The sequence below is a fragment of the Armigeres subalbatus genome, chromosome 3 (genome assembly GCF_024139115.2).
Source record: "Armigeres subalbatus isolate Guangzhou_Male chromosome 3, GZ_Asu_2, whole genome shotgun sequence".
Classification (NCBI taxonomy): Eukaryota; Metazoa; Arthropoda; class Insecta; order Diptera; family Culicidae; genus Armigeres; species Armigeres subalbatus.
The window spans coordinates 258,026,964-258,040,294 of record NC_085141.1 but is presented as its reverse complement, the minus strand read 5'-3'; the positions used below and the strand labels follow the sequence as shown (position 1 = coordinate 258,040,294).

The 13,331-nt window shown below is 39.8% G+C and overlaps 1 protein-coding gene across 5 annotated transcripts in view; it reads left to right on the top strand.

The window, feature by feature from the left end:
- Nucleotides 1–833: 833 nt before the first annotated feature.
- LOC134223805 (protein Teyrha-meyrha) overlaps nucleotides 834–13,331 on the top strand; it is a 105,506-nt gene continuing 93,008 nt past the window's right edge. Inside the window, exon 1 of one of the 5 annotated variants that reach the window (XM_062703010.1) lies at nucleotides 834–1,740. In XM_062703010.1, the coding sequence (XP_062558994.1) occupies nucleotides 1,624–1,740 (117 nt within the window). In that variant the 5' untranslated portion in view covers nucleotides 834–1,623. The remainder of the gene's footprint in view (nucleotides 1,741–13,331) is intronic. The other 4 variants (XM_062703011.1, XM_062703009.1, XR_009982726.1 and 1 more) reach the window with 4 other exon arrangements.

Sequence of the window (13,331 nt, the reverse complement as noted above, 5' to 3'; positions counted from 1 at the left end):
ATAATGCACGTTTTAGGAATGCCCGTGTAAATTTAAAATACCAAATGACCTGATGGTCTAAAATTTTTTAATATTTTTTTATTCAAATTGTATAAGATCATTTGACACAATAAAACACGCAAACAGAAACTATCTTAAATCATAAAAGAGCAATCATGTAGCTCGCAGCAAATCACATTTCTTTGAAATCAATAATCAGTGTCAATCAACCAGCAAACCATAACGCTACCACAACTGTAGCAAACAGTTTATTAAAATCACAACAACCAATCACACCAAGAAAAGCCACTGCTAGGAGTCCGAGTCCACTACCAGCTTATTTTTTCCACCTACTCCCACAGCGCTGCTTCCAGCAAGCAGTCGCCGGAAAAGTCACCCACTCTGACGGGGTTGAGTTCATATTGCAGTCGACCTAGTTCATAATAACACTAGTAGCGAACAGCAACAACCGTAGTATACCTTCTCAAATGGCAGGCCACGCCCCCAAATACGCTTGCGCCACCAATGTGGCGATGGGCCAGGCCATTGATTTTTCCGCTATATGTCGCCTGTACATAAAGACCCTTGCGAGAGAGCTTGTGAGCAAGCTGATGCTCTCTCGGGGGAAACTCACCAACCAGCGTGCAGACCGCACACGCTTTGCTGTAGATAACGTGAGAGAGGAAGAGTCTGTTGGAATATGAACTCGGCAGCAGAACGGGTTTGCATCAACTGCGGCAGACATCCAAGCCTCGTTGTCTGCCAAACCCAGCCTTCATTTGCCATGTTACCTCATTCCGCAAGACGAATTGTACAATACCTCCGTCTCGCTCTGGCCACTTGCGCTCAGGCGTACTGTGCGGCCCATTACCATTGCGAGGATTGATAGCATGCATCTGCGTTACAACTTCAGTACATCTCAGGTGTCAGTTGCGGAAGGACGTGATTTTCGTTTTTGCCCGCCGTTTGCCATTGCCGCCGCCGCGAGTTAGTTAATTGTGACGACAACACAACGTTTGCTCTACTTTCGTGCCGACCCCACCCCCTGTGCTAAGTGTGTGATACCAGCCCGCCCGCTCCACTTTCCTCAGCCTTCGTACCCCACTTTCCCCCTCTGCACTGGGGAGCTCCCACGCTGACACTGGACTACCGGGGGAGCCATCGCATCTCATCTTCGGGAGTGTGAGTGTGCTTAGTGTGAAGCTCTCCGTTTAGTGAACATTTTAAATGACTACCTTGGGCAACTGCCCACCGAACTGCAGTTCAGTGAGTAACATTAGATTTAGTTGCAGTTCATATGCGAGCTAGTGGAGTGATATCCGGTGACGTACAGTGGATAGTGGTGATAGACCAGTCTGTGGGATGATGTAGAAAAGTGTGTGATACCGAGCGTGTTGTACAATCCATCGAGCTTATTAGTGTACCTCAGTGTATTGTTTACGATTAGCGCACCCACTCCTCCGTTTGATACACATCGCAAGGGATTGTGATTTCAACAGAAAAGTTGCGAAACTCCTGTGCTCAGACATCGCACAGAGTAACTGTGATAGAGCTTTTTAGTGCATAAATGTTGACACATGCTAATGACACTGTTAGCCGTTGTTTGTTATTGATTTGTGTGGTGCAATCAGCTGTGACCGTGCAATGGATAATCCCAGCTATGGATCTTCGCACATGTCTTCGCCAGCACTAGTCGTGTTCTCCCAAGCAGCGAATGGATTAAGTGACGCACTTCGAATTCAAAGACCATTCAATTCTCATGTATGTTAAATTTGATTGATAGCTATTGGAATAGCCAGTCTTTAAACATCTGCTTTATGGTGGTTATGGAGCTACTTTTAGTGCGGTGAGCTATAGTGAACCTATAAAAACAGTTAAGTAAGACTTCATCAGCATAAATATCTTCCAAGATCAACTATTTAATACATTTTACTACTTAATGATCGATTGACTATTATCAATTGAAGGATTTAACAAAAAGACTGTAGGATATTTGAGTGTTCATTAAGAACTGCTTCACGATGGGTTGATTATAGATCTTAAAGTGAGTCTAATAAGTTATCTCTGTTCAACGAAAACCTGTGCTATTATTTTAATCGTAAAAATAGAACCAAGGTCCCTATTTTTCGACAATAATACGAATACTAATGTCATTTTGAATATGCATTTAGGGATCTTTTGATTCAATTTGCGTCGATGCGATGTATAGTCAGACAAACTCCGCGCGTGTGGATTTTTACTGATTTCAAGCAATTGGGTTGTTTAGGGGTATCGATGTTTTTACATACTGTGAAAATACTGTGCAGGAAAAACTGAGCCAAACTTCAGTTTTTCAGAATCCTTGGTGCCCCGGAACTATTTTTAATTTACATTTTGAATGTCTATGGCACTAAAAATTTGTTCTTATGCTGCATGGGCCAACTGTCATTCTATCAATTGAAATGGCTTTTTGTTTGCTGTACAAAAATGTAAAAAAAGGTTTACAAATGCATGCTCTTTATGTTAAACTATAAAAAAAACCTCATATTTTTTTAGCTAAACAACCCATTTTTTTTACAATTATCACAGATTCATATACAGAGTTTTTCTCGAAGCAAATCGGCATTACAGCAACTTCACGAATTGGCTACAAACCTTTCCCCCATGTTCAAGCCTCCTACTTTGCAAACAAAATTGTACGCTAAGACAGCTTGCGGATGGTTGCGCTGCATCAGTTTCAGGGCCAACCGCAGCTTATCTGCGAGAACCATTTCCAGATACTTTGGAAAATTTATCTACGGTTGCTCTGGTTCCTCATCCGTTCTATGGTTCTTAATCCTTTGGTTATTGAAACCGTTTGAAGTGGCTACCACTTATGCTGCCTGAAGTAAGTCATTCTTTGGTTTGAACCAATCGCGATACCTTCTTAGACTTCTACAGCTCCTCTGCAGGTTTTGATTTGCCTATGAAGCAGTAGCTTCATGGAACCAGGCTTACCCCGAGGTCAAACCTCCATTAATTGCAAGTAAGAAGCCAGCGAGAAGAAATACTTTTTCTCACATGGGATAAAAACTGATAACTCCACTGGTTTCGAAGTAATTTTTTTAGTCTTTATTATAGAGACTTTCAGACCAGGCCTGCCTCGTCTCTGTTTCGAAGTATTCCACGTTTTTCATTGTGCCTTCTTCAAGTTCTATGAGCCTAGTTCTCTGTATACTGCTGAAGAAGCAGCTAGAGCTTTGAGTGCTTTATCAAAATGATCATACAGGATCACCAGGGGTCCTCTCGTATTGCTCGATTCCTGAAAATCAGATATTGGACATTTAGGCTATTGTGGGCGCTATAGAAAGTGATATTTACGATCAGACAATTCCGACTTAGCTCGTCAGGAAACCTTGATTAGCTGTAATTAACAGTAATGAACAAATAGGAAGATAAATGCTGGGGTAACTACAGGGAGGCTAGGGGGGGCTTTACCCCTTACTAGAACGGAACTAACCCTCTAGAATTTTAGCTGCTGTGCATACATCTTCAACATAATTCTCTCTCAGATAATAGTGGCGTAAGTTAGGGAAAAATATCTTTTCATAGACTTTTTCTTCTACTACAACAAGTTGAAGCTATTTGGACAATTTTTCGCCGTGTTCGGTGAATAACAATTGTCTTCGTCTTGCGATAGGTATGACAAAGGAACATGTATTTCCGGTTAAGCTATCAATAATAGCCTTATAGGGTTAATAGTTATCAGGGAAATCAGAAAAAGTGTTCGTTTATTCTTTGGTTAAAATTAGGAATCGATAATACACATGTTAATGCCAGAGAGCAATGAGCCACAGACAAGGTGTCAATCAACTCGGCTCACATGAAGGATATAATTAGTTTCTGGTGGGCTTGTACACTGAATACATACGCCGAAATTTCTCTGTCTTATTTTTAATTCCTGTGTTTCTTCGGTTCGGGACTTCCAATAGTAATTGCTTTGGGAAGCCTTTAAGATTTCATTTGAAGATCTCTTCAGGCTCACCTTCACAAATGTCTTCAACAATTCCTAAATAACTTTGGAAAGATCATTTAGATTTTCTTTCGAAGTTTCTGTTAAAAAAAATTTTGGGGGGAATTCATGAAGAAGTTTCCAAAGGAACTCATGAAAAAATATTTAGGGAATTCTTAGGGGAGTTTTCGATGGAGTTTCTAAATTAGCTGTTGAAAGAATTCCTTGAAGGCGTATTTGAAGGAACTCCTGAGAAGTACTGGAGAAATTTGAGAATTTGAGAAATTTCTTCAGAATCTCTTATTGAAATTTGTTAAGGACTTTATTTGGCCATTCCTAGATTTTTTTAAGGAAATCCTGAAGAAATTACTAGAGAAATTTCCGAAAGAACGGATTTCTCAGGGAAAATAATTTACACAGGAATGTCTGTAGGAGTGCGGTTAGCGACGTCAATCGTCTAGACGCATGTGCTGTGGAGTGTGGGATCGATTCCTGGTTGTTGTGTAAATGTCATGTCCGTTGTTTCATGATAGATGTTAAGTGTTTAGTCTGTGCGCTCTCTGGCTCTGGTAGAAGACGGTGATCCTGTCTTTTTTTTAGAATATCTAGAGGGTTTTTCTTTTCATTTCCAGGAATTCCAGACATAATATCCGAAGTAATTTCTGAAAGAATTCCTGACAGAATTCCTGTATAAATTTCCAAAAAAAAAAAAACGGATGTATTTACTAAAGAACTCCTTGAAGTATTTACGAAAAAATTGAAGGATTTCCCGTTGGTATTTCTGGATGAAATGCGAGTTCAATTTTGCAAAATTTTCATTTTGTTTTCAAGGGCTCCTGAAGAAAATTCTCAAAAAATTAAAAAAAAACCCAAGATGTTTCTAGAGAGATATTTCAAAGAAATTCTGGATACTCCCCAGTAAATTACTCTAGACCAGGGTTTCCCAACCAGTGGTCCGCGACCCACTGGGGGGGCGTGAAACCTTTGCAAAAAATTCACCTGTTTGGAGGTTTAACCACCTTTTCTTGGTATAATGATATTATTTTATGTGCACAACTATCAATTTATTATTCACTCAAAATCAGAAGATTTGAAAGAAGAGTTTTCTTTTTCTGTAGTGATTTGAAAACTCCAACCAAAAGCAACTACATCATAGCTACAATACATACATTGAAACTGATGCCCTTTTGCCCATTTGATTTGATTCATTTTAATTTGATGCCCTTAATTGCAAGACGCTAACAGAAATGCATGGAGATCATTAGGTCCATCTTCTCTACTCTGTCGTACTATGGTTATCAAACAAATGGCAATGTTCTTAACCGCATTTTCAAACTGAGGGATTAAACTTTTCTTTAAAAGTCAAGGTAAGAATGATTTGCTTGCCTTGGATGGCAGAAATGTCGCACTTAGCCAACCGACATTTTTGACCAAATAAAAACGCTGAACTTGAAGTTACAGTCACTACAAACCATTATTTATTTATTTAATCATACTATGGCCGAAGTGGCCTGTGCAGTACATAAGAGTCTTCTCCAATCAGCTCGGTCCATGGCTACACGTCGCCAACCACGCAGTCTGCGGAGGGTTCGCAAGTCATCTTCCATCTGATCAATCCACCTTGCCCGCTGCGCACCTCGCCTTCTTCTGCGCGTCGAATCGTTGTCGAGAACCATTTTCACTGGGTTACTATTCGACATTCTGGCTACGTGCCCAGCCCACCAGCCCAAACGATGGATGGTTCTCCCAGCAGCTCATGCAACTCGTGATTCATTCGCCTCCTCCACGTACCATCCGCCATCTGTACCCCACCATAGATGGTACGCAGCACTTTTCTTTCGAAAACTCCAAGTGCGCGTTGGTCCTCCACGAGCATCGTCTAGGTCTCGTGTCTGTAGAGGACTACCGGTATGTAGATAGTCAGTTTGGTAAGGCAGCGAACTCTATTCGACCTCTATTCTATTCATGCGGAGTCCAAAATACGTACGATTTACAGCCACTATGCGTCTCCGAATTTCTCTGTTGGTGTCATTTTCGGCAGTCATCAGTCTGATGTAGGCTTCCTTTATCTTCTCAAAGTTACGTGCCATAATATCAATGTCGTCGGTGAAGCCAAATAGCTGGACGGACTAATTGAAAATTGTACCACTCGTGTTACTCCCTGCTCTTCATATTACCCCTTCCAAAGCGATGTTGAACAGCACGAAAGACCTTCACCTTGCCGTAACCCTCTGCGCGTTTCGAAGGGACTCGAAAATGCCCCTGAAACTCGAACTACGCACATCACCCGATCCATCGTCGCTTTGATCAACCGTATAAGTTTATTCGGAAATCCATGTTCGTGTTTTAATAGCTTTCCTGGTAGATGGTTAACCCCAGGGGCTTTGTTGTTCTTCAGCCGGCCAATCTGCTCCTGGATTTCCTGGAGATCCGAATTCGGTACAATTATGTCCCGCGACCTGGGAGAACGAGGTTCATTACCATACCTTCGTCTGCCACATCGCCATTCAGGTATTCTTCGTTATACTGCCGCCACCTTTGGATCACATCACACTCAGTCGTAAGTAGGTTCCCGTTTATGTCCTTACACATATCAGGCTGTGGCACGTGGCCCTTACGTGAACGGTTTAACTTCTCATAGAACTTTCGTGTATTATTAGCGCGGTACAATTGCTCCGTCTCTTAACGGTCTCGATCTTCCTGCTGGAACTTTTCCTCCGGAAGATCGAATTTTGTCTGGTTCGCGCCCGTTTATATCGTGCCTCGTTCACCCTTGTGCGGTGTTGCAGCAATCTCGCCCATCCTGCATTCTTCTCTTCCACTAACTGCTCACATTCGCCGTCAATGCAAACCAATCAGATTCAAATCAGAGACAATTTGCAGGCCTTCGCTGCAACGGTAAAAACCCGGCGACGCAAAGTTAATGTCGGAAATATGCTAATGTTTGATGAACTGTGCAGCTTGATTGAGAAAGGATCAACTAAATTAGATGCAGATCTCAAATTGTAACTCAGGGCTCATCTTGACTCATTGGAGCAATAGCTTGATATATATTAGAGTGGGGCGCAGTTGTATGGAAAAACGCAAACTTCGTCCGATCAAGTGAGATCAAGGTTTTTCTAAATCGTTTTGGTACCCCAATCAACTGTGCAAAATATGGGCTCGATTGGTTGCAACCTCGCATGCCGCATCGCGTTTTAAATTTACATGGAGATTAGTATGGGAAAACGTACTTTTTTACCTTTTTGCTATTAGCGGCTTCAATTTATCATCAATCACGTGACTCAATACGTTAGCATATAGTCTGGAAGATGCCGAAGAAGGTACGTAGCTGGAAGGTCTACAAAAAATTTTATTACGTTTCGAAGATTGATTGTTCAAACCATATGCAAGAAATCAATGTTTCTGCCAGCACTACCGGACAACCTATGGTTATCGAAGGGCAAAACCTATCATCCTTCTTGTTGGATTTTTTTCTTCGTGAAATAACTCCGGATAGCTCCCATTAGCTATAAAGCCCTATTAGATGAATTATTTCGGAATAACACTCAGTTGAATTATTGGTCTACGTAGTACGGCAGTGCTGGCAGAATAAACGATCTTTTGCATATGGTTTGAACACTCAATGTTCGAAGCGTTATAACTTTTTTCGTGGACGTTACAGCAACGTGCCTTCTTCAGCAAAGTTTTTCGGCATCCTTTGGGTTATACTTTAACGCAATGTGCTACTTGGTTTACGATGAACTGAAACCTCTGGTAGTAGAAATGCAAAAATATACGTTCTCCCATACTAATTTCCATACAAACTTCAAACGCGATGCGGAAAGCGAGGAAGCAACCAATCGGTCCCAAATTCTGCACAGTTGTTCAGGACCCAGAATGGCTTCGAAAAACCATTGATTTGAAAAAATGACCATGACGCCCCACTCTAATATATATGTTCCTGAGCTTGTTCAAGATGATGCTTCATTAGTTCGCAATTCGCTTTCGTTTACATTGGTTAGCCTTCCAGATGAAATTCAGATTGAATATTTGGGCATGTGGAATTATTCTGTAAAAAAATTGAGCCAGCTTTTTAGATGCTAAGACCCTTTTTTTCTCTACATAACTATGCAATAGTAGATTTTAAATACATCTCCAGATAAAGTCCAAAGCAAGAAACGGATTTATCATTGAGGACATCGTATCGTATATCGAATAAATATAAGAATAAAATATATTTTAGTAAAATAATCTAAGAACCTATGTTTGTTCTTGTTTTCAACATGACAAATTCAGGGAGCCGTGGGCCACTTGGTTGAGCGTCGCACAGCTGCTCTAGACGATATAATACAATCGAAATGTCGAATGGACAGACCTGCATGTAGTAAGCCAAAAACGATTTTATACATTCAATCTTATCAAACCTTCATAGTTTTAGAATTATTGTGTTAATCGCTTAACTAATAAACCACTCCAATTGTAGTTATGGCTGCTGGTGCCCCACCATTACCAGAACTCTGGAGCTTAAAGCGACTGATCTTTACTAAGGTAACGTCGTTCAGTAATGCGTACCATTTTTACTGTTACGTGGCAGTCGTTAGCGGTTGCACTTTGGTGATCCTTGATTTAGAATCATGAAGTTTTTGTTAAATACGTAGGTATCTTGGCTGTGCATATGCATAGCGCAAGTTTCGAAATGGACAAATTGATATGAAATTTGCAAAAAAGAATAGGCGTGATAAACCCTACATGACTTTTCCGCAAACGTGACCTTTAAGTGGTCTTGTATCTTGCCACCCTGAATGATAGCAAAAAAATCTTCATTACGTTCCAAATAGGCTGCATAATTCGATTGTGGGCACTCTTATTGGTTCGGTTTTGGGCACCTCGTTTTGTTGACAAATTGATCAGTATCGCTGTAGTTGTCATTTATCTTATTTTAACGACGTTTTTATGCAGGCTAATTGATTGAAATGATAAAGTTCCTTCATTTACTTTTGTTTTAGCCCTGTCTTGCCATAGGATACACACTTTTTAGAACTAAGCATTTACCGATTTATGCACAACAAGTTGCATTCGACGGGAAAATTCGGTTATAGCAAAGCCATGTAAATAGAAAAGTTATTGTTTAAAACAGGGTTTTTTATATGTAATGTTTATAATTAAATTAAACACAAGCAAAAAAAACTCTACTGCCTATACTGCCGTAATCTGAATAAGTAACATATACATATAAGGTACACTGGGGGAAATGGAAAAAGGGGGTAAGTGTAAAAATCGGCTCAAAAAATTTAAATTGTACATACTTTACAATTTTTACCACATCATAACATTGTGCCAGAATATACTTTGATGCTTACACTAATACTATGTTGAAATTTGTTTAATACATACACTATCACGGTTATCGCTTGAACTGCCATTTTAGGTTTCGCGAAAAGTTGATTTTTGCATTCATAAAATCAATTCTTATTTGCACCAATTGTTCCTTTTTCAAGCGAATTTATATCACAGGTGACCATTGTAATACAATTAAACTAATCTCATTCAATTTGTAGTGGTTTGTACCATGAAAGCAAATAATTCAAAGATTTTACGCTTACCCCAGATAACAAACACTGCGGGGGAAGTGGATAATGCTCTAATCACGCTAATTTTTCCTTCCCTCCAGGGCTTATTTCGATAGCTGTGAATCTTAATATGTTCCTTCTTTGTTATCATTGTGATTTCAGTGGTGATTGGACTAATATATATATAAGGAAACGGATAAATCACCATCTATCGTCAGGAGTGACCTTAAAGCGACTGATCTTTACTAAGCTGGCGCCGTTCAGTAATGCGTACCATTTTTGTTTTACATATGAAAAAAATTTATAAGAAAGATAAAAATAGCACTGATAGGTGAATATATTCCCTAATTCACATTCATTTATATTCATAACAATCAACAGCGGAAGATTGCAATTTTCTTTTGCGGACAAAGACTTAGACGGTCTTAGACGGTTTAATACATTCCACTAAACGAGCTTCATATATTTTTCTGAACTCCTAATTTTTAAATCTATTTCCATAAATTTCAAGCGACCGAAATGGTATGAATTACCGCACAGTTGGTGCAAAATTGACTGTTTTTGATAGTCGATTTTGATTAAATGCATTTAGATCACTTAAATTGGTTTTACACTAATTCAAACATGCACTATCGATTTTTCTTTTTCCACTTCCCCCAGTGTACCTTACATGTATTACAAATAACATACAACATACATGTTTTTCATTTTTCTGTTCAAGAGCTGGATGCGAAATACTCGTTAGCACTGTACGAGAAAGGCGAAAAGCCATTCTATTGATATATTGACCTCACTCCTATTCCATAAAATGCGTCGTTTACAAGCTTTTTGAAATTGTGCCACTAATGGGGGAAATCTGGTGCAAATTTAGGACGTTTTAATACGGCTTAATTTTATTACTTGAATGTACACAACAAATAGTTTTGGAAATTCAACGACGTGAAAAACTTCAGCTGATGCCACCAAACGAATAAAAATTCTATATTCAATTAAATTTAACCTAATTTTACAAGCAAGCAGAGTTTAAATTTATTTTGATTTAAATAAAAAATACATTTAAAATCACAACATATATTTATCTGTGTTTAAATGAAAGATATCTCTCCCAGTATACCTAAATATGTTATTTATACTATTTTATATTAACTTCCTGGTAATGAGATAGCAATTTCGAATTATTTTCACTAGTTTAAACCATGATTAGCTACCCTATTATGTAATCAAATTTTTTAAATATACTTGAGGATTTAAAAATCGAATCATTGCTTTCAAGACAAGAATTGTGAGTGGAACTAAAGTAAGAACACTAAACTATAGACATGGAGGTGTAAGCAAATATTTGATATAAAATTTCAACAGTTTTGAAAACTTAGCATACTTGATTTGACTGTACTTACCGTATTTGTTAGTCGTGTTTGGCAGAGAAACAACAAACATGTACAGTAGACCTCTTCATGTTTTCAAAAAGTATCAGAAATTCAACCGGTCAGCCCAGAATCACAATTCTTATGCTAAAATAAGTCTCCTGTCAAATTTTCAGCTAATTCGGATAAAATTTCGAGGTGGCTCAAGTCAATTTAGTCCGAAGTAGCTGAAAATTTGACAGGAGACTTATTTTGTCATAAGAATTGTGATCCTGGGCTGACCGGTTGAATTCTTGATACTTTTTGAAAACATGAAGAGGTCTAATGTACAGCTCCCCAGTTGAAAAGTCTTCCGAGGATAACGATGCTGGCCACGTCCTCACAATCAATTTGCAATTACTTACTTGATACTTGATGGGCTACAGCTCTTCGATGAACCTACGCCGAACGGAGTATCCTTCTCCACTGGACTCGATCCTGGGCCAATCGCTTCCAGTCGCCCTGAACATTGAGCGCCCTCAGGTCCTCTTCAACTGCAAAAAGCCATCGTGTACGCGGCCTTCCACGAAGCCTGCGGCCTCTTTCAGGTTCTCTACTAAATATTATCTTCGCTTGACGTTCTTCCGGCATACGAACAACGTGACCAGCCCACCGTAGTCTGCCGTGTTGTATAAGCTTAATAATATCCAGCCCTTTATACACCTGGTACAATTCGTGATTTATGCGACGCCGCCAGATACCGTTCTCCTGTTTACCGCCGAGTATTGTCCACAGCACCTTACGTTCAAACACTCCGAGAGCTCTCCGATCAGCCTCCTTTAACGTCCATGTCTCATGGCCGTATAAAGCCACCGGAAGAATCAGAGTAGTATACAGCGCGAGTTTTGTTTTCGTTTGCAGACTACGGGACTTAAGCTGGTTACGAAGTCCGTAATAAGCCCTATTTGCAGCTGCAATACGCCTTTTCACCTCGCGGGTAATATCATTATCGCACGTCACCAATGTTTCAAGATACACAATTTTCTACCACTTCAAATTTTTCACCATCCAGCACCATTTCGCTACCACCACCACTAATGAACCCACGTTGATTGCCAGCGACCATGTACTTCGTTTTGCTGGTATTGATCGTGAGTCCAATCCTCGCTGTCTCCCTCTTAAATGGCGCAAAAGCCTCTACCACGGCACGGCGATCAATTCCGATAATATCGATATCGTCCGCAAATCCCAGGAGCATATGCGATTTTGTGATAATGGTACCGCTTCTTTGCACACCAGCTCTCCTAATCGCTCCCTCGAGCGCTATATTGAACAGTAGGTTCAAGAGTGCATCACCCTGCTTTAATCCATCTAAGGTAACAAATGACGTCGATATTTCATCCGCAACCCTTACACTTGATTTCGATCCGTCCAACGTTATACGAATCAGCCGTATCAGTTTCGCCGGAAAACCATGTTCAAGCATAATTTGCCATAATTCATTCCGTTTCACTGTCTCGTACGCCGCCTTGAAATCAATAAACAGATGATGTGTCTGCAAGTTGTACTCCCGGAATTTTGATCGGAATTTTGATCGGCCCTCACAAAAACCTGCTTGGTATTCGCCGACGAAGGACTCTTCAAGCGGTCTCAATCTGTTGAACAGAATACGGGACATAATTTGCAATTAGAAGAGAGAAATTAGATCGACACTCATTGCTACACGATACCGAGGAATCCTCTGCATTTCCGTGAGCGCCACGGGAAAGGCATAATTGGTTAGTTGGGAAGATGATATATGGGAAGCTACCTTTGTGAGCGAACAAACGTTTTCATCTGCACGATGTTATTTTAAAAACACAAACAATTCGACGCGTCACTCAATGTGTTTCAGTTGATGAGCGATAACACGATCCGAAGTCTACTCAGCACAATGCATGCCTGGTGGCTTTTGTTTGCTGAGGAGGATCGTGCTTCTTTTGATCGTTGCGATGCGCACTACGGAAAAATCCACAAAAAAAAACCTCTTAAATGTTTGTATGAATCGTCATAGGGCTTGCTAACGTCTTATCATCTTTCTCTTTCAGGATAGGATTTGATTTAAGCGGGAAACGTTTCCCGATGGAAACAAATCCCATATTTGTTATGCGCTTGAAAGAGAAAGATGATTCGACGTCAGCAAGCTCTATGACGATTTTTACAAACATACTAGAGGTTCTATACAAAAAATAAAACGTTTTTTCGTATATACGGAATCCTCGATATTTCTATTATTTCATCGGCATTCTTGAACTAAAAACATAAAACTGTGAAAAGAACAATACTCTATAGCAGAGACATAGTACAACAAATAATATGAGCGTATTCTATGACTTAGTAGTTTCGATAGCACAAAAAATAATTGAGCGCTAGAACTGCTAGACTTTAGTAAACAAAATGCATAGAATCCTGGAACAACAGTTTTGCAGGGTGGTGACTCAATTCAGA